Below are 18,429 nucleotides of genomic sequence, written 5' to 3' on the forward strand. Positions count from 1 at the left end.
GCACACAGCTGAACGCCACCCGAGGGATATCAGATGGGACACCCAGCTTAACGCCACCCGAGGGATATCATATGGGACACACAGCTTAACGCCACCCGAGGGATATCATATGGGACACACAGCTTAACGCCACCCGAGGGATATCATATGGGACACACAGCTTAACGCCACCCGAGGGATATCAGATGGGGCACACAGCTTAACGCCACCCGAGGGATAGCAGATGGGGCACACAGCTTAACGCCACCCGAGGGATATCAGATGGGACACCCAGCTTAACGCCACCCGAGGGATATCAGATGGGACACACAGCTTAACGCCACCCGAGGGATATCGGATGGGACACACAGCTTAACGCCACCCGAGGTATAGCAGATTGGGCACACAGCTTAACGCCACCCGAGGGATATCAGATGGGACACCCAGCTTAATGCCACCCGAGGTATAGCAGATTGGGCACACAGCTTAACGCCACCCGAGGGATATCAGATGGGACACCCAGCTTAACGCCACCCGAGGTATAGCAGATTGGGCACACAGCTTAACGCCACCCAAGGGATATCAGATGGGACACCCAGCTTAACGCCACCCGAGGTATAGCAGATGGGACACCCAGCTTAACGCCACCCGAGGGATATCAGATGGGACACCCAACTTAACGCCACCCGAATCATATCAGGTGGGACACACAACTTAATGCCACCCAAGGGATATCAGATGGGACACCCAGCTTAACGCCATCCGAGGGATATCAGATGGGACACCCAGCTTAACGCTACCGAGGGATATCAGGTGGGACACCCAACTTAACGCCACCCGAGGGATATCAGGTGGGACACCCAGCTTAACGCTATCCGAGGGATATCAGATGGGACACCCAACTTCACGCTATCCGAGGGATATCAGGTGGGACACCCAGCTTAACGCTATCCGAGGTATATCAGGTGGGACACCCAACTTAACGCCACCCGAGGGATATCAGGTGGGACACCCAACTTAACGCGATCCGAGGGATATCAGGTGGGACAGCCAACTTAACGCCACCCGAGGGATATCAGGTGGGACACCCAGCTTAACGTTATCCGAGGGATATCAGGTGGGACACCCAGCTTTACGCTATCCGAGGGATATCAGGTGGGACACCCAACTTAACGCTATCCGAGGGATATCAGGTGGGACACCCAACTTAACGCTATCCGAGGGATATCAGGTGGGACACCCAACTTAACGCCACCCGAGGGATATCAGATGGGACGCCCAACTTAACGATATCAGATGGGACACACAACTTTTTTTTTTTTTTTTTTTTTTTGGATACATAATCGAGGCTCGTGAAAGAGCTAACATTTATCACACAAACAAATCAAACAGACAAACAAACAAAGTGTATAAAAAGGGGAGCAGTGGACAAGATCGGGAGAGAAGGGGAAGCACATAAACACAACATTTGTGAGGGACATCGGGAATGTGTGGGAGGGAGAGGGCTTGGGGGGAGAAGGGGGGGGGGGGTGGGAGAAGTATAAAACACAAGGACACCAAGGACTTCCAGGAAAGAAGTTGGTATTTCAAAAAAGTGGATTTGGGGTGAAATTAGCGGGGGTAGAAAAGATCAAGGTTTTGGATGGGGGAAGATAAGAGATGGTGGTGAACAGCTGTTTTAAAGACCTGGAGGGAGGAGTGGGATTGAAGGGAGTGGGGGAGTTTGTTCCAGAGGCGGGAGAAAAGAGGAATGAAAGAGGGAAGGTGAGCAGAGTCTTGATTTTGGCAGTTTAACCATAAGAGGGTTGCAGGCAGATCTTGTGCGACCTGCAGGAATATTTGGGGGACAGAGCCCAGAGAGAGCTGGGGGGGGCAAGGCTGGAGAGGAGTCGGTAGAAGACAGAAAGACCACCAACCTGCCTGTGGTGAGTAAGTGAAAGGCCCTCGGAGGTAGCTTAACGCCACCCGAGGGATATCAGATGGGACACCCAACTTAACGCTATCCAAGGGATATTAGGTGGGACACCCAGCTTAACGATCCAAGGGATATTAGGAGGGACACCCAGCTTAACGCTATACGGGGGATATCAGATGGGACACCCAGGTTTGCGCCAACCGAGGGAAAGCAAATGGGGCACCGAGCTTAACGCCACACAAGGGATGGTTTTCTCATTAACACAATGACCTGCCTCAAAAGCACCAATGAGGTTTCTAGTTGCTGTGGGAATGTATCCCATAAGAGACAGTTAATAGGCAAATCCGTTACCCTGTGCCATCCTGTTGGACCAGGTGAATGAACAGTACCTTTAAGTTGTGATCACCTCACAAACACTCGAATGAAAATGCACGACCAAAGCTGTTGACTAGCACAATCAAGAGTTCACTTGATTTGTAATGACGATACGGAACATGCTCAAGTTATATTCGCTTTGTGCATTGTTTTATCTGCCACAATGGCCGACATTTCTTCCTGCGCTGAACATCCACTTTTTCCTCTCTACTTGTCTTCCTTTTTACGATGCCCTTCCAGGTGTGATTGTGAAATCTGCACAAACGCAAACGCCCATCCAGTCGGCCGGGCCCACATCGAACTTGGCCGATCGTTCAGGATTGGGCCCGTCACCAGAGCAGGCCGTGGCAGGCCGTCAAACAGGAAGTACATCCGTGGCCATTCCGCTGGGTAGGTTTCCATTTCTGTCTCATGCTTCTTCCCTCCTTTGCTCGTTGACAAAACCCAAGAATGACGTACCCCTAGGACATCCTGCCAGCCTCCTGTGTGAAGTGGATTGGGCACAGAAATTAAATCTAGCACTGAAATTTATTGAAGGAGGACTAGAAAATGGAAGCCTTTTTCTGCAACGACCCCATTGGCTGGTGCCAGCAACAATGTGCAGGTTGATTGTAAAGGTTTTGATTTGTGTGAAATGAAACTTCTTTTCTATCTGCAGCTTTGCCGAAGAGACATCCCGTACGTCTTGAACCGTCCATCCCGACCATGGGCGGCCTTTCTCGCTCTGTTACCCTGACGACCACCATCCCACCCTCCAAACCTCCTCAGCACCACGGAACCGTAAAGCCCAACACGGTCATTGTCGATGTGAAGTCTGAAGATGCAAGAAAACCTCTGTGGCCAAAGAAGGAAAGGGGGCAGCCGGTGCTGGCTGTACAGGTAAGAAACTACTTCCTGGAGTTGTTCAAACACAATTTGCAGACAATGAAACCGTCTTTCCTCTTTCCTGCTCAGCCCTGGGCCTGTTCTACTTTGTCTTCCGGTCCAACTCTCCTTCCCACGATCTGAAGGACATTTCTCATTTAGGGAAGTGTGCACTGGGATTTTATCAACAGTTCTCCTCCTCTGTTTCATTGTCATCAAAAAACTGTCGGGTTCCTGTAATTAATGCAAATCATGAGTTTAAAAAAATAGTTCATGCTTTATGTTTGAGTTTCAAATTGAAAGTTTTACCTTTTAAAACAGAGAAGCATTTCCACCATCACTAAGTTCTACCCTCATCCTCAAATAAGGGAAAATAAACCATTAAACACCTTTTCAGTGCGTTAATACCCCATGGATTTAAAGCAGTAATAAATAAAACACAAGTTGGGGATATGTGTGCTTGAGGATAGGCTTTGGGATATATGTGGTAGGGGATAGGCTTTGGGATATATGTGGTAGGGGATAGACTTTGGGATATATGTGGTAGGGGATAGGCTTTGGGATATATGTGGTAGGGGATAGGCTTTGGGATATATGTGGTAGGGGATAGGCTTTGGGATATATGTGGTAGGGGATAGGCTTTGGGATATATGTGGTAGGGGATAGGCTTTGGGATATATGTGGTTGGGGATAGGCTTTGGGATATATGTGGTAGGGGATAGGCTTTGGGATATATGTGGTAGGGGATAGGCTTTGGGATATATGTGGTAGGGGATATATGGGATATATGTGGTATATGCTTTGGGATATATGTGGTAGTAGTCCTTGAGCCAGACCAAAAGTAATGCTCCGGCGGGGGGAGTAATTCTCATTATGATTTTCCATTAGACCAATGTCTCAAGTGTCAGAAAAGGTGTGATGGACATCTGAGAACGGTAGCTTAGTGCCCGGATGGACGCCATCTTTGAAACCACCCAGCTCGAAAATGCCCATTTGGTGGGGTACATTGTTGCACGTGTATCTGGACTTCTATACTAGCTATCGATGTGCGGTTGACGACTAAATATACGTCCGATGTGTACCGTCCAAATAAAAAATAATATGAAGCATTTTGTTTTAGATTAATTATTATAAAAATCAATTATCGAAAAAAAATCAAATATTTTTCAATATTTTATTATTAGACTTGTACTTTTTTTTAGTGAAACAACACTGGTATGATTTTCCAAATTATGCATTGTGCTACACCGTTTATCTGTCTATAAAAATAACTCAAAAACTAAAACATATCATCCACCACGAGTTTACAACAAATAAATGTAAAGAGGCATAAAATGACTTAGGCCGCCGCTGGCATTATCTATTCTGACGATAACGCAAGTTAGGAATGTCGTACGGAGAGGATTTTAACACCATACGATATCTAATAAGCAGGCGGAAATTGTTACATAGGAAATCTGCACTTTGGTGGCCATCTTGGATTTCAAAATGGCCGCCAATTATATTAATTATTCATTACTAGAGTTTGGAAAGACGTATGGAGCTGATTTTAACACCATACGATGTATATTCCTAATAAGCAAGCGGAGGTATCATTGAACATGTCATGTTTTAGTCAAATAACACCGGTATGATCTTCCAAATTATACATTTTGCTAAACCGTTTATCTGTCTATAAAGATTTTCAGGCAATTTGGCCTGCATTATAATAGAGAACAACATATGCTATACAATATACAGTGCACACAAAGTTAATCATCAGAGTCGCCATCAGAGTCATTGGCATCCTGAGCCACGATAGCATCATCCTGCACCATGTTGGAGCATCCCTGCAGCTTACACACAACAGTGCACTTCAACCCATTCAGTATGCAGGAGCAATCTGACGGTCGACACGTCCTTCTGCATGTGCATGAGATGAGATTCAAGACGACATCTGGAGCTGGTAGACCCGCCATCCATCGGATTGTGAGCGAACCGCCATCATCGAGTTCCCAACCATGTCCTGCTGATGGTGTTGGGACGTCTGGTAGGTTTTCAAGGCTGCGTCGCCAGATAGCCGCCTGATAGTTGGCCCTAAGCGTATGCTGCATCAAGGAGTCTTCACAAGGCGGCAATTGTCCAGATTCGATCTGGCCCTTCTTTGCACAGAACATGTGATAACGGAGCGAATTAACACCGACGATCTTCGTGTTCTTGGCGTACAGCTGACACGTGAAGGCCTGAATGCTATTGAAGACGTCTGTTGGTACATTCCACGAAGATCCCAGATCTGTGAATGCTTGAAGATACAGCTCATTCGCTTGCACAAGCTTCAAAGCCTTTATCTTTCCTTGGCTAGCCAGAGCACTCACAGTGTCACACCCGCTCCATGCATGAAGCCCTGGCAATGCACTGCAAACTCCAGACCCCAATACCGCAGCCAACTTTCCAACGTCGATCATTCTGACTCGAACCTTTGTTCCTCGTCTGATGAAGAGCTGACTATCGATGGTTCTGCTGAGATGAAGACTGATGATCAGAACGTCGGTGTCATCTGCCACTAAGATGATCGTCTTGTAGTGGGTAGCGGCGTGCTTTGCGTGGAGAAACATACGCGTGTCTGCTTCCTCGTGGCTACATTCGAGTGCTTGCACCAACTTCCACCTATCGCGGGTCAGTACCAGACATTTTTCACCACAGGTGACATACAGTGTTCTGTTGCCTAGCTTTTCGCGATTTGTTTCATGTTTCCACGACTCCGCCAGAAACACAACCAGTTTCTCCTTTGTCTGGCTGCAAGCAAGGAGACGCCGCCAGTTCATGATTTTGTGTGCGGGTCTGATCTCGCTGAAACTGATGCCTTCATTTGAACCGCGGTTCACACGCTCAGCTGCTTTGATGGATTCTTCTGTGTATGTGTCAAAGACAACATCGATGCGCTCACTGCCTTGACCAGCGTGAAGCGCTGCAGCAAGGATGCGGTCAGATAGTTCTTCGAACGTGTCGTTCTCGCCATGCATCTTTTGTACGAGAGCCATCGCATCAATTATTGTTGCACTTCACTTGTCAACGTTCTCGGCTGGTTCCACAAGACCTTCCATGTGTTTCGCAAGTGCAGCTTTGTTCGTTTTTTTCATTGACCCATCAACGTTTGCCAAAGACCATGGTAACGGCCCTAGTGGGTGACAAAGGACAAGTTGCATGTCGAGGTTCCTTGTCTTGGCGATGAGTATCATGGTGGCAAACAGTTGTCTGTCAGCTCTCAGGACGATCTCCTTGTTTGTGCCCTTCACAACTTTCTGCTTGATCTTACCAAAGGTCTTCAAGTTTAGCTTGTTCAATGTGTCATGGAAGCCTGTTCCCTCTTCAAGACGTTTCTGGAAGCTTTGATACGCCGCTTCCCCCTTTTGCAGGGTGTTGAGTAGGTCATTAGAAACGTCCTCCCTCGCAGCCGCTCCGGTAGATATACTGAGAAGACATGACGGATCATCGGCGAATGGATTGGTCCAGTCATTTTCCAGTAGATCACAGATAGCTGTGACGCCAGACTCATCACGTTTGATGCGAGAAGTAGACAAGTCAGGGTGCTTGGCGTGAGATGTGTCGCTGCCATTCACAAGGATAGTTTCTCGTAGTTGCCTCAGTGCAGTAGCCCGATTTTCTGCAGTTAGATAGTATCGTGACACAGCCCCTTGGCGAAGACTAAAACCTCGTGTTCCTCCAGCTGTTTGCGTATCTTTGTTTACTGTTTCTTCTGTTGTCTGATCAACAGCGATTCTGGCAAATGGATTCCCTGGTCTAAGCTGTACGGAGAAGTAGCCTTGATTGAAATGCCTGTACAACTCGGGGCATGTTTCGTGGAGTTGCGTCATCTGTGCATAGTACACTGGTAGATATCTAGCATAGTTCACCTTGTTCATTGCGAAACACCAAGGGATCACTCTTCTGACACAAGCCAAGTGAAGCATCCAGTCGCCTTCTCTATCCGCACGAATCAACCCCAGCAGGGTCTCTACCATATCAATATACATCATCCAGAAGCGAGCCAGGTCTCCATGTTTGGTTCGCAGAAAATGTAGGTATTTCGCGAACATGTCAAAGCTCTGTACACATGAATCATCATCGAGAGCAGCAGCGAGAGTCTCGTGGCAAACATCCTCCTTGATGCTGCGAATTTTGAGGTCAGTGCTTCGAATCTGGGGTTCCTTGTCAGGATGATTGCTTTCTATCCACACCTGGAAGCCCTTCCAAATGATGCGCATTAGTGCCTCGTACATCAACTTGTGGAGTCGCACAGCACGGTTGTATTGCTTGCCTTCCAGAACCCTGTTGATGGAACCTTCAGCGATTACTCCTGACTCAACAGCTACATCCCGAAGGCCTGCATCTCCAAACATTTTCCCAATGCTCGACATGAAGTTACAGATGGTATGGAAGTTCCCCATCATGAGCACGATTCTTCCATATCGATCGACATCTTTCCATGCTATTTCGGTCGCCTTAGCAAATAGTGCCTGGTCTAGCACCACCGGTATACGCTCAAGCTGAAGTGATGACATGATGTTCAGAGCTTCTCTGAGGATTTCTTGCACTGTTGCCATATCTGTGGCAGGCGCGTTTATAGTCGGCAGGTAGCCAACTACATCTTCCGTCACCTGAACACGATCTCTAGTCATGATGTTGAAACCAGTCCACGAACTGATTGTCTGGTCGCATGGTTCCAGCATGCGAGTCATAATCCATACGTGATTTCGGCGCTGCGCAAGGGATGTTGCGCCTGCAAGAGTGTCAGAAAGATCTGCAGGCTTGATTGCAGGTGGGCCCTCTCGTTTCCCACCGCTGTATATTGGAACTAAATCGCTGGATGACGGGATAGATCGCTTCTTATCTGCTTTGGATACTGCCGATGGAGGTTGGGGTGGCAAACACGACTGTGACTTCGGTTGGACGATGATACCGTTGACGCGATGCGATGTTCCGCCACCACTCAGCGATTCCTCTAGCCTGTCGATGTTATCGAATGCTAATACAGTCGGGACCGAAGGGTGCACATGTGACGGAAGTGGTACTGTATCTTTCTCCACACTTGCTAATTTGTCTATGCATAGCGCTGTCTCGATTTCTTCCAGAATTGTGTACGAACATCCGTGCCCGAGTCGATTCAATATTCTGATGACCTCTGTATTACCGGTGAGCGTTTTCATGACCCACGGAAGTAGGACATGCTTCGATGTTCTGATGGTACCCCGGTGTACAGCATTGATGATATCTTGAGCCATCGACCATACCAGTGTGTCGGCACGCGCAGAGCTACCCCCACTCCCGCAAATCAAAGTATGCAGAAATACACGAAGAGAATCTGGTATCTTCACGTAATCTGAAGTGAGTTCTGCTGGCTGAGGCGGCCAACGTTCATTGTAATGAGCATCTTTGATCTGGTGCCGCAGTGAAGTAGCTGCACGCACAATGTTACTTTCACCGTCTGTTCGTTCAAATGCTTTCACTTCTGCTTTCAGGTTTACGCACTCTGCAGCAATCTCTCGCTTTGTCAGATTATCGGGCATCAAGTATACACGGTGTTTCACATTGAAGAAGATGAGCGATTCTCCAAACTCTCTTTGTAATGTGCGCTGCAGATTCTTCTTGATGGAGTCACGAACATCAACTGAAAATGTATCTGAAGACAGGATATCTGTTGCAACATCAACTATTGGAACAATCCTCGGGTTCAAGAACAAGTCAGTGCGAATGAAATTGAATATACATCGTATCATTTCTTTTTTCTCTATATTATCTTCAATGTCAGTTTCTACTTGAGGTTTTTGGGGCCGTGTGTAGTTTCTATAGCAGGAGAAGTGGTAGTGAGCCTCAGCTGCAACCATATCTCGTGTAGTCAATGCCAAAACTCTCTCATCATTGCGAGCTGTCGCAGCATCTCTTATTGTCTTATCTGCTCGAAGTTCAACAGCCAAGACAACTGTTTCACGGGTACGACTGCCTTTTATGAATTTTGAAGCACGCTGGCAAAAAATGCATTTATCATCGTAGACCGTTGAAGTTGATCCTGTCTCTTCCCGTGATGATCGCCGTCGCACCGCATCGCCAGTATCAACTGAAGAACTTCTAGCTGCATTGGTCAAAGTAGCTAGGTGGTTTTTGTGAGTGAAGTCTGATCTACAAGCCCTATGGTATAATATTGGAATATTAGGAAGTTCAACTGCGCCTTCTTGGACTAGTTTTAGAATTGGATAAAAGTTTCTAACTGCGGCTGCCTCACACAATGTCTTCCAAGAACTGTTGCCCGCTGCCTTGCTTAGTTCAGAGAGTGGCGACTTCTTGCTGCACAGGATGCACGTTCCGGACTCAGGTTCAATCTTCGCCCGTTTCGCCTCGACACCGGCCATCTCAGCTGAAAGAACAAAAAGACTGACGTTAGATTACTCCGATATCCGAAAAGCTCGCCAGCTTACATAGACATACTCATCCAAGTCAGTGAACATGTTAGATGGCGCCACAATACAACTCTATAATAGAGTTGTATGTGGCGCCATCTAACATGTTCACTTTTAGTTCTTAAGCCACCCACCCACCCCCCCCCCCCCCCCTCAGAAATTAATCAGGTCACCGCAACAAATCTCAGACTGAGATATAGAATATAGAATATAGATATAGAATAGACTGACGTCACTTTCGGCACTGGGTTCTGTGGGTTGATTATCGGCGGGAAATTCCAACTGACATAGTTTCGGTTTGTGGAAAGTGCATGCCTTTTCATATATTTTTTGTGTACACTCGTGGTGGATGATATGTTTTAGTTTTTGAGTTATTTTTATAGACAGATAAACGGTGTAGCACAATGCATAATTTGGAAAATCATACCAGTGTTGTTTCACTAAAAAAAGTACAAGTCTAATAATAAAATATTGAAAAATATATGATTTTTTTTCGATAATTGATTTTTATAATAATTAATCTAAAACAAAATGCTTCATATTATTTTTTATTTAGACGGTACACATCGGACGTATATTTAGTCGTCAACCGCACATCGATAGCTAGTATAGAAGTCCAGATACACGTGCAACAATGTACCCCACCAAATGGGCATTTTCGAGCTGGGTGGTTTCAAAGATGGCGTCCATCCGGGCACTAAGCTACCGTTCTCAAATGTCCATCACACCTTTTCTGACACTTGAGACATTGGTCTAATGGAAAATCATAATGAGAATTACTCCCCCCCCCCCCCCCCCCCCCCCCCGGAGCATTCACTTCAAAAAATGGCCGGTTGGCTCAAGGACTATAGGGGATAGGCTTTGGGATATATGTGGTAGGGGATAGGCTTTGGGATATATGTGGTAGGGGATAGGCTTTGGGATATATGTGCTTGAGGATAGGCTTTGGGATATAAGTGCTTGAGGATAGGCTTTGGGATATATGTGCTTGAGGATAGGCTTTGGGATATATGTGGTAGGGGATAGGCTTTGGTATATATGTGGTAGGGGATAGGCTTTGGGATATATGTGGTAGGGGATAGGCTTTGGTATATATGTGCTTGAGGATAGGCTTTGGGATATATGTGCTTGAGGATAGGCTTTGGGATATATGTGCTTGAGGATAGGCTTTGGGATATATGTGGTAGGGGATAGGCTTTGGGATATATGTGCTTGAGAATAGGCTTTGGAATATATGTGGTAGGGGATAGGCTTTGGGATATATGTGCTTGAGGATAGGCTTTGGGATATATGTGCTTGAGGATAGGCTTTGGGATATATGTGCTTGAGGATAGGCTTTGGGATATGTGTGATTGAGGATAGGCTTTGGGATATGTGTGATTGAGGATAGGCTTTGGGATATGTGTGATTGAGGATAGGTTTTGGGATATATGTGATTGAGGATAGGCTTTGGGATATATGTGGTAGGGGATAGGCTTTGGGATATATGTGGTAGGGGATAGGCTTTGGGATATATGTGCTTGAGGATAGGCTTTGGGATATATGTGCTTGAGGATAGGCTTTGGGATATATGTGGTAGGGGATAGGCTTTGGTATATATGTGGTAGGGGATAGGCTTTGGGATATATGTGGTAGGGGATAGGCTTTGGGATATATGTGCTTGAGAATAGGCTTTGGAATATATGTGGTAGGGGATAGGCTTTGGGATATATGTGCTTGAGGATAGGCTTTGGGATATATGTGCTTGAGGATAGGCTTTGGGATATATGTGCTTGAGGATAGGCTTTGGGATATGTGTGATTGAGGATAGGCTTTGGGATATGTGTGATTGAGGATAGGCTTTGGGATATGTGTGATTGAGGATAGGTTTTGGGATATATGTGATTGAGGATAGGCTTTGGGATATATGTGGTAGGGGATAGGCTTTGGGATATATGTGCTTGAGGATAGGCTTTGGGATATATGTGCTTGAGGATAGGCTTTGGGATATATGTGCTTGAGAATAGGCTTTGGGATATATGTGCTTGAGGATAGGCTTTGGGATATGTGTGATTGAGGATAGGCTTTGGGATATGTGTGATTGAGGATAGGCTTTGGGATATGTGTGATTGAGGATAGGTTTTGGGATATATGTGATTGAGGATAGGCTTTGGGATATATGTGGTAGGGGATAGACTTTGGGATATATGTGCTTGAGGATAGGCTTTGGGATATATGTGGTAGGGGATAGGCTTTGGGATATATGTGATTGAGGATAGGCTTTGGGATATATGTGGTAGGGGATAGACTTTGGGATATATGTGCTTGATGATAGGCTTTGGGATATATGTGCTTGAGGATAGGCTTTGGGATATAAGTGGTAGGGGATAGGCTTTGGGATATATGTGGTAGGGGATAGGCTTTGGGATATATGTGGTAGGGGATAGGCTTTGGGATATATGTGGTAGGGGATAGGCTTTGGGATATATGTGGTAGGGGATAGGCTTTGGGATATATGTGGTAGGGGATAGGCTTTGGGATATAAGTGGTAGGGGATAGGCTTTGGGATATATGTGGTAGGGGATAGGCTTTGGGATATATGTGGTAGGGGATAGGCTTTGGGATATATGTGGTAGGGGATAGGCTTTGGGATATATGTGCTTGAGGATAGGGTTGGGGTTATATATGCTTTGGGATGTATGTGCTTGGGGTTATATTGGGTTGGGGATATATGTGCTTGAGGATATGCTTGGGGTTATATAGGGTTGGGGATATATGTGCTTGAGGATAGGGTTGGGGTTATATATGCTTTGGGATGTATGTGCTTGGGGTTATATAGGGTTGGGAATGTATGTGCTTGGGGTTATATAGGGTTGGGGATATATGTGCTTGGGGTTATATAGGGTTGGGGATATATGTGCTTGAGGATATGCTTGGGGTTATATAGGGTTGGGGATATATGTGCTTGAGGATATGCTTGGGGTTATATAGGGTTGGGGATATATGTGGTTGAGGATATGCTTGGGGTTATATAGGGTTGGGGATATATGTGCTTGAGGATATGCTTGGGGTTATATAGGGTTGGGGATATATGTGCTTGAGGATATGCTTGGGGTTATATAGGGTTGGGGATATATGTGCTTGAGGATATGCTTGGGGTTATATAGGGTTGGGGATATATGTGCTTGAGGATATGCTTGGGGTTATATAGGGTTGGGGATATATGTGCTTGAGGATATGCTTGGGGTTATATAGGGTTGGGGATATATGTGCTTGAGGATAGGGTTGGGGTTCTATATGCTTTGGGATGCATGTGCTTGGGGTTATATAGGGTTGGGAATGTATGTGCTTGGGGTTATATAGGGTTGGGGATATATGTGCTTGAGGATATGCTTGAGGTTATATAGAGTTGGGAATGTATGTGCTTGGGGTTATATAGGGTTGGGGATATATGTGCTTGAGGATATGCTTGGGGTTATATAGAGTTGGGAATGTATGTGCTTGGGGTTATATAGGGTTGGGGATATATGTGCTTGAGGATATGCTTGAGGTTATATAGAGTTGGGAATGTATGTGCTTGGGGTTATATAGGGTTGGGAATGTATGTGCTTGGGGTTATATAGAGTTGGGAATGTATGTGCTTGGGGTTATATAGGGTTGGGGACATATGTGCTTGAAGATAGGAAATATACCCCAAAGGACAGGATGAAGGTTAAAGTCTCAATGGCAGTTACAGCCAGTTCAACCCCGGAGTGAACCCAATGATGAATGAGTGACAACCCTTTGGCTTTGTTTTGAATGACGAAAAACATGACCATGTGCTACATTCCGGGAGCAACACAGGAGGAAAATACAAATGACGTGATCGATTCAAAATTGTCTGGAAGCTCCATTACCAATAATGATGTCATCCGATGTCTCAAAGGAACTCGAAATTGATAACAGTTTCCCCAAATGATGGCAAATGCTGGGAATCCGATCACTTGAGGTAAAAAGAGCGATCATTGACAATCCCATGAGTTCAAAGAGGAGAACAAAAAAGAATTCACCCGATATTTGGTCGTATCACATGGAAATTAATCCCATTATGAAGTTCTTTCTCCAGACTTCTTCAAAACACACAAACTCTCCAAATAATGTCTCCAAAGAATGTCTCTCCAATTCAGTAAGCTGATATGAGAATCCTATTCAAATTCAAAGTCAATCGGATGAAAATTGAGGATTTTAGAAATTAGAAAAAAAGTGGTTGACCTTTTTCTTTTTCTTTTGTATGCAAGATCGAAGCTCAAGTAAGAGCGAGTACATTAAACACACATTAGCACATAAAACACAAAAAACATAAACGGACACACAAAACAATAAAGGGAGGGGGGAGAAGATGGGGAGAGGGAGGGAAGCACACAAGTACAGCAGTAGAGATCATGGACATCGGGAGATCTGTGGAAGGGAGAGGGCTGGGGGTGGGGTAAGGGAAGGGGTACATGGTGTAAAACAAATTGACACTACTAGGAATATCAGGAATGAAGTCGGAGATTGAAGGAGGTGGATTTGGGGTGTATTAACGTGGGTAGAAAAGATCAAGGTTTTGGATGGGGGAAGATAACAGATAACGAGATAACACAGATAACTAGATGGGGAAGATAACATAACTCCGAGAGGGAGGAGAGGGATTGAAGAGAGTGTGGGAGTTTGTTCCAGAGGCGGGGAAAAAGAGGAATAAATGAGTGAAGGTGAGCAGAGAGTCTTCATTTTAGCAGTTTAACCATAAGATGTTTGCAGGCAGATCTTGTGCGACCTGTAGGAATATTTGGGGGACAGAGCCGAGAGAGCTGGGGGAGCAAGGCCGGAGAGGAGTCGGTAGAAGACGGAAAGACCACCAACCTGCCTGCGGTGAGTGAGTGAGAAGCCCTCTGAGTCAGCTTCATCGCGGGAGATTCCAATGATCCTGAAAGCTTTGGTTTCTACAGCGTGAAGCCGAGCTAGGTGTGAGGCAGGAGCACCAGCCCAGAGAGGAGAGCAGTATTCCATCAAGCTGCGGATGAAAACTTTGTATGTGGTGAGGTCAGAGGTGCCAAGGAAGGACTTCGCACGACAGAGGATGGCCTATGACCTATGTTGAGCTTTTGAACTTTTGACCTAAAAAATAAATAGGATTCTATTGGACCACCAACTCTACCATTTGGTGAGGTTTCGTGAAGATCGGCTTAAAATTGTGACCTGTAGGCAAGTATAAGTGAGCGGACTCATAAACACACAAACCGGAGGATCAACATACCTGTCCAAAAAAATGTTTTGGGCCAAGTAACAAATGGTGTTTTGCTCTCCATTCCTTCGGACATACTGAGTCATAATAAATTGTGGAAAAAGCAAAATGTTTGCGGTAACCTCCTTCCAGGTAATGAGGTGACATTCTCACAAGAACATGACATCACATGCGCAAAACTCTTGAAACACTTCAATTGATGTGAGAATTACCTGTAACATCAACAGTCAGGAGGGATGAAAAGACAATTATTTTGGAGGAAAGGAATATTCGGAGCCTTGTGATTAAAGTAGTAAGGGCAGGCATGTGGTTGGACATTCTGTTTGTGGGATTTCCCCCAGGTACTGCCTAATGTGGATATCAAGAGCACAGCGAAGAGGAGGAATTCCACATCTCCCTGCCACATTCCCCATCAAGATTCACTGTCTATCTCCGAGGTAACGGGGAGGTTTGAACAGTGATTTGAGGCCTATGAGTGTCCTGAGACATTTTTGACTTGCATTTGATTTTTATGCCTCTGCTGACAAAGTCATCGGAGGCATTACGTTTTTGGGTTGTCCGTCCGTCCATCCGTCCATCCGTCCATCTGTGCGTCCATACGTGTGTCTATGATAGGTTTTCGTTACCTTAACTTTAGAATGGCTGAAGGCATCAAAGTCAAACTTGCTACAGGTATGTATAATGATGTAAAGATGAAGTGATTAGATTTTGGGATCACAAGGTCAAAGGTCAGAGGTCATATTTGGTACAACTCCTGTTACAGAGCTAAATTGTGAACCCGTGATGGGATTTTGACCAAACTTGGTATAAGTATATATTATGATGCAAAGATGAACTGTTTAGATTTCTGCATCAAGAGGTCAAAGGTCAGTTTCTGTAATAGGTTTTTGTTACCGTGATAGCTTAATAATGGCTGAAGTGAGCCAAGTCAAACTTGGTACAAGTATGTTTAATGATGTAAAGATAAATGGATTACATTGTGGGGTCAATAAGTCAAAGGTCAGAGATCCCGTCAGGTAGAAATTCTATTACTGCGCTAACTTGTGAACCAGTGATGGGATTTTGACCAAACTTGGTACAAGAATATATTATGATGAAAAGATGAACTGATTCGATTTCTTCAACAAAGGTTAAAGGTCAGAGGTCATGTCAGCTAAAATGTAATACTTGAGAACAGCTGAAGAGATTTGAATCAAACTTGGTACAAGTATGTATAATGATATAAAAATGTGGGCGGAGGCACATCGGTCGATGCCACGACGTCGAAGAGTGCTGTTATAGTTATAATATAAGTCTTGACGTGCAATATCATAGAGAAACATGTTGGCATGTCGCGTATTTGCATCACCCAGTGGCCTGCGTCCGAATGTAATGCAAGCAGCAAAGGAAGCACCCTGGAGGATGCTGGCTTTCCTGGAAATAGCTGTGTGCCCACACCACCTGTTGAACAGGTGAGAGTTCAACCTTAGTGTCATTCTGTCTTGGTGTTATCATCATCTGAACTGCAGACATGCATCTTTTATTTTCACACAATTAGGTTTCTCCTAATTTTGGTGTTTTCTTAACACCTTTCACTGTCGTATTCCCAATTTTTATTTTTCTCTGTCCTTCGTTCTCGAACTCACCACCATCTTAGATGGTCACCACCACATATTTAAAAAAATACGCAAATGATGCGTGTGGAGGAGCTAGAGCATAGAACGGATCAGGAAACAACAGAACACAATGAACAACAGAAGGAGAGGGAGAAATACACAGCAGCATGTTTGAGGGACAAATAGAGAGTTTGAAGATAAGGATATGAGGAAGAATGAGAACGAGGAGTGGACACACACAGGGGGTGGACAAGATGGTTATAGAAGCCAACTCTCAGGAAGGAAACCAGGACTGTTGGAAAGATGTGGGCTCGGGAGAATTAACGGGGGTTGAAAAGATCACGGTTTTGGATAGGGGGGTGATCTAAGATGGTGGTGAACAGCTGTCTTGAAGACCTGGAAGGAGGAGTGGGATTGAAGAGAGTGTGGGAGTTGGTTCCACAGGCAGGAAAAAAGAGGAACAAATGAGTGAAGGTGAGCAGTGATCCTGGATTTTGGTTCACCAGAAGGGGGCTGTTGGCAGAGCTTGTGCATCCTGCAAGAACCTGAGGGGTAGGGATTTGGGGGAGGGGGGATTGGACAAAACACAGAAAAAGACCAAAAGGTGCAAGACCAGAAAGAAGGAGGTGGAAGACAGAGAGGCCATCGACCCATCTGTGATGTGAAGGTGATTGGCCCATCGACTCAGCTTCATTGCGGGAGATTCCAATAATCTTTAAGGCCTTGGTTTCCACGGCATCAAGCTGAGCAAGGTGTGAGGCAGGGGAGCCGGGCCAGAGGGGAGAGCATTATTCCCTCAAGCTGCGGATGAAAGTCTTGAAGGTGGATCAGTCCGGCAGCTGCTCGGTCCAACCTCGTTTTGGCATCTTGAGTTAGTTTTTTTTGGTGGGTTTTGCTTGGCAAGACCACTAATTTGAAAAATAATTTTGCTTGACTTTTGTGAGCTTTGGGAAATTTGAGATAATTAGCATAAAACAAAATGGCCACTAAAATACCAAATTTCTTCCTGAACAAATATCCAAGTAGCCTTTAATTATTGTCAGGCTGCTAAATATTGTATATTTCACACGGTCTTCACTATAGACAAGTTTGAGGTCGCATAATTAATTGATGTATTGTTTGTATCACATGGCTAATTTGTATAAATTCAAGATTGACAGCGTAGCTAAATTAAAAGATGGTCTAGCGCAGATGGTGGTAGACAATCTTGATGCAGATATGGTATCTCAGAATGGTAAATTGTCAACCCATTCCTTGGCAGTTCTCATGACTCACCAGATGTTAAAACACACCAACAAGAACAGGACATGGCACACCTTAAGAAGACAGAGATGACAAAGCAAATAGATCATGACCTTGATATTGTCGGATACAATGGCCTCAAGAAGCCACCTCAGTTTCTGAACAAGGAAGTTCCTCCGCTGCATATTCCTTGCCCATGTGTTTGCATCACAGCAGAGAGCTAGTGAGAGTAACCTTACTTACCTTACTTACCTAGTAACCTTACTAGATATGTCACCAGCCCTTCCTGACACCATCATGACTGCCATGAGAAAAACACAGAAATTAACTCAAGAACCTGGACAAGATGTCACACTGTTCACAGCTGATCAACCGCTGTCCAGGGTTGCAGCAGAGGTCCAGTGGGCACATCCAGATCTATTTCCACATCCGATTCCCGGATTCAGTGGAATGCATATGCTGATGCGTTTTGTGGATGCCCCTGGAACATTGATGGTAGAGTCTGGCCTAGCACAGATTTTGGAGTCCGTATTTGGAGGTGTGGGCAAAATGCTAACTGGAAAGAAGTTCTCAATGAACATGAAAGCTATGTCCATGGTGGCCGAGGAGCTACTGAGATATGTTGTCGGGCAATGCCAGCTAAAGCACCGTGATCATCTCTTGACTGTGCTGGAAGACCTGGTGTCTAGAAGTCGCTCTGCAAAGACGTCGGTTGATGTCTTGATAAAACCGGTACTTGTAATGATGCTGTATGTAATGGCAGAACGAGAAGGTGATTGGCCT

The 18,429-nt window shown here is 45.3% G+C and overlaps 1 protein-coding gene across 2 annotated transcripts in view; it reads left to right on the plus strand.

Annotated features, from left to right (window-relative positions):
- The window catches only part of KIAA0586 (KIAA0586 ortholog), a 414,056-nt gene that overhangs the window by 323,845 nt on the left and 71,782 nt on the right, over positions 1 to 18,429 (plus strand). For both annotated transcript variants that reach the window (XM_078784140.1, XM_068129752.2), the window contains 4 exons: positions 2,510 to 2,659; positions 2,928 to 3,148; positions 15,151 to 15,246; positions 16,162 to 16,260. In XM_078784140.1, the coding sequence (XP_078640266.1) occupies positions 2,510 to 2,659; positions 2,928 to 3,148; positions 15,151 to 15,246; positions 16,162 to 16,260 (566 nt within the window). The remainder of the gene's footprint in view (positions 1 to 2,509; positions 2,660 to 2,927; positions 3,149 to 15,150; positions 15,247 to 16,161; positions 16,261 to 18,429) is intronic.

The sequence above is a fragment of the Myxine glutinosa genome, chromosome 9 (genome assembly GCF_964187855.1).
Source record: "Myxine glutinosa chromosome 9, kmMyxGlut1.1, whole genome shotgun sequence".
In the NCBI taxonomy this organism is placed as follows: Eukaryota; Metazoa; Chordata; class Myxini; order Myxiniformes; family Myxinidae; genus Myxine; species Myxine glutinosa.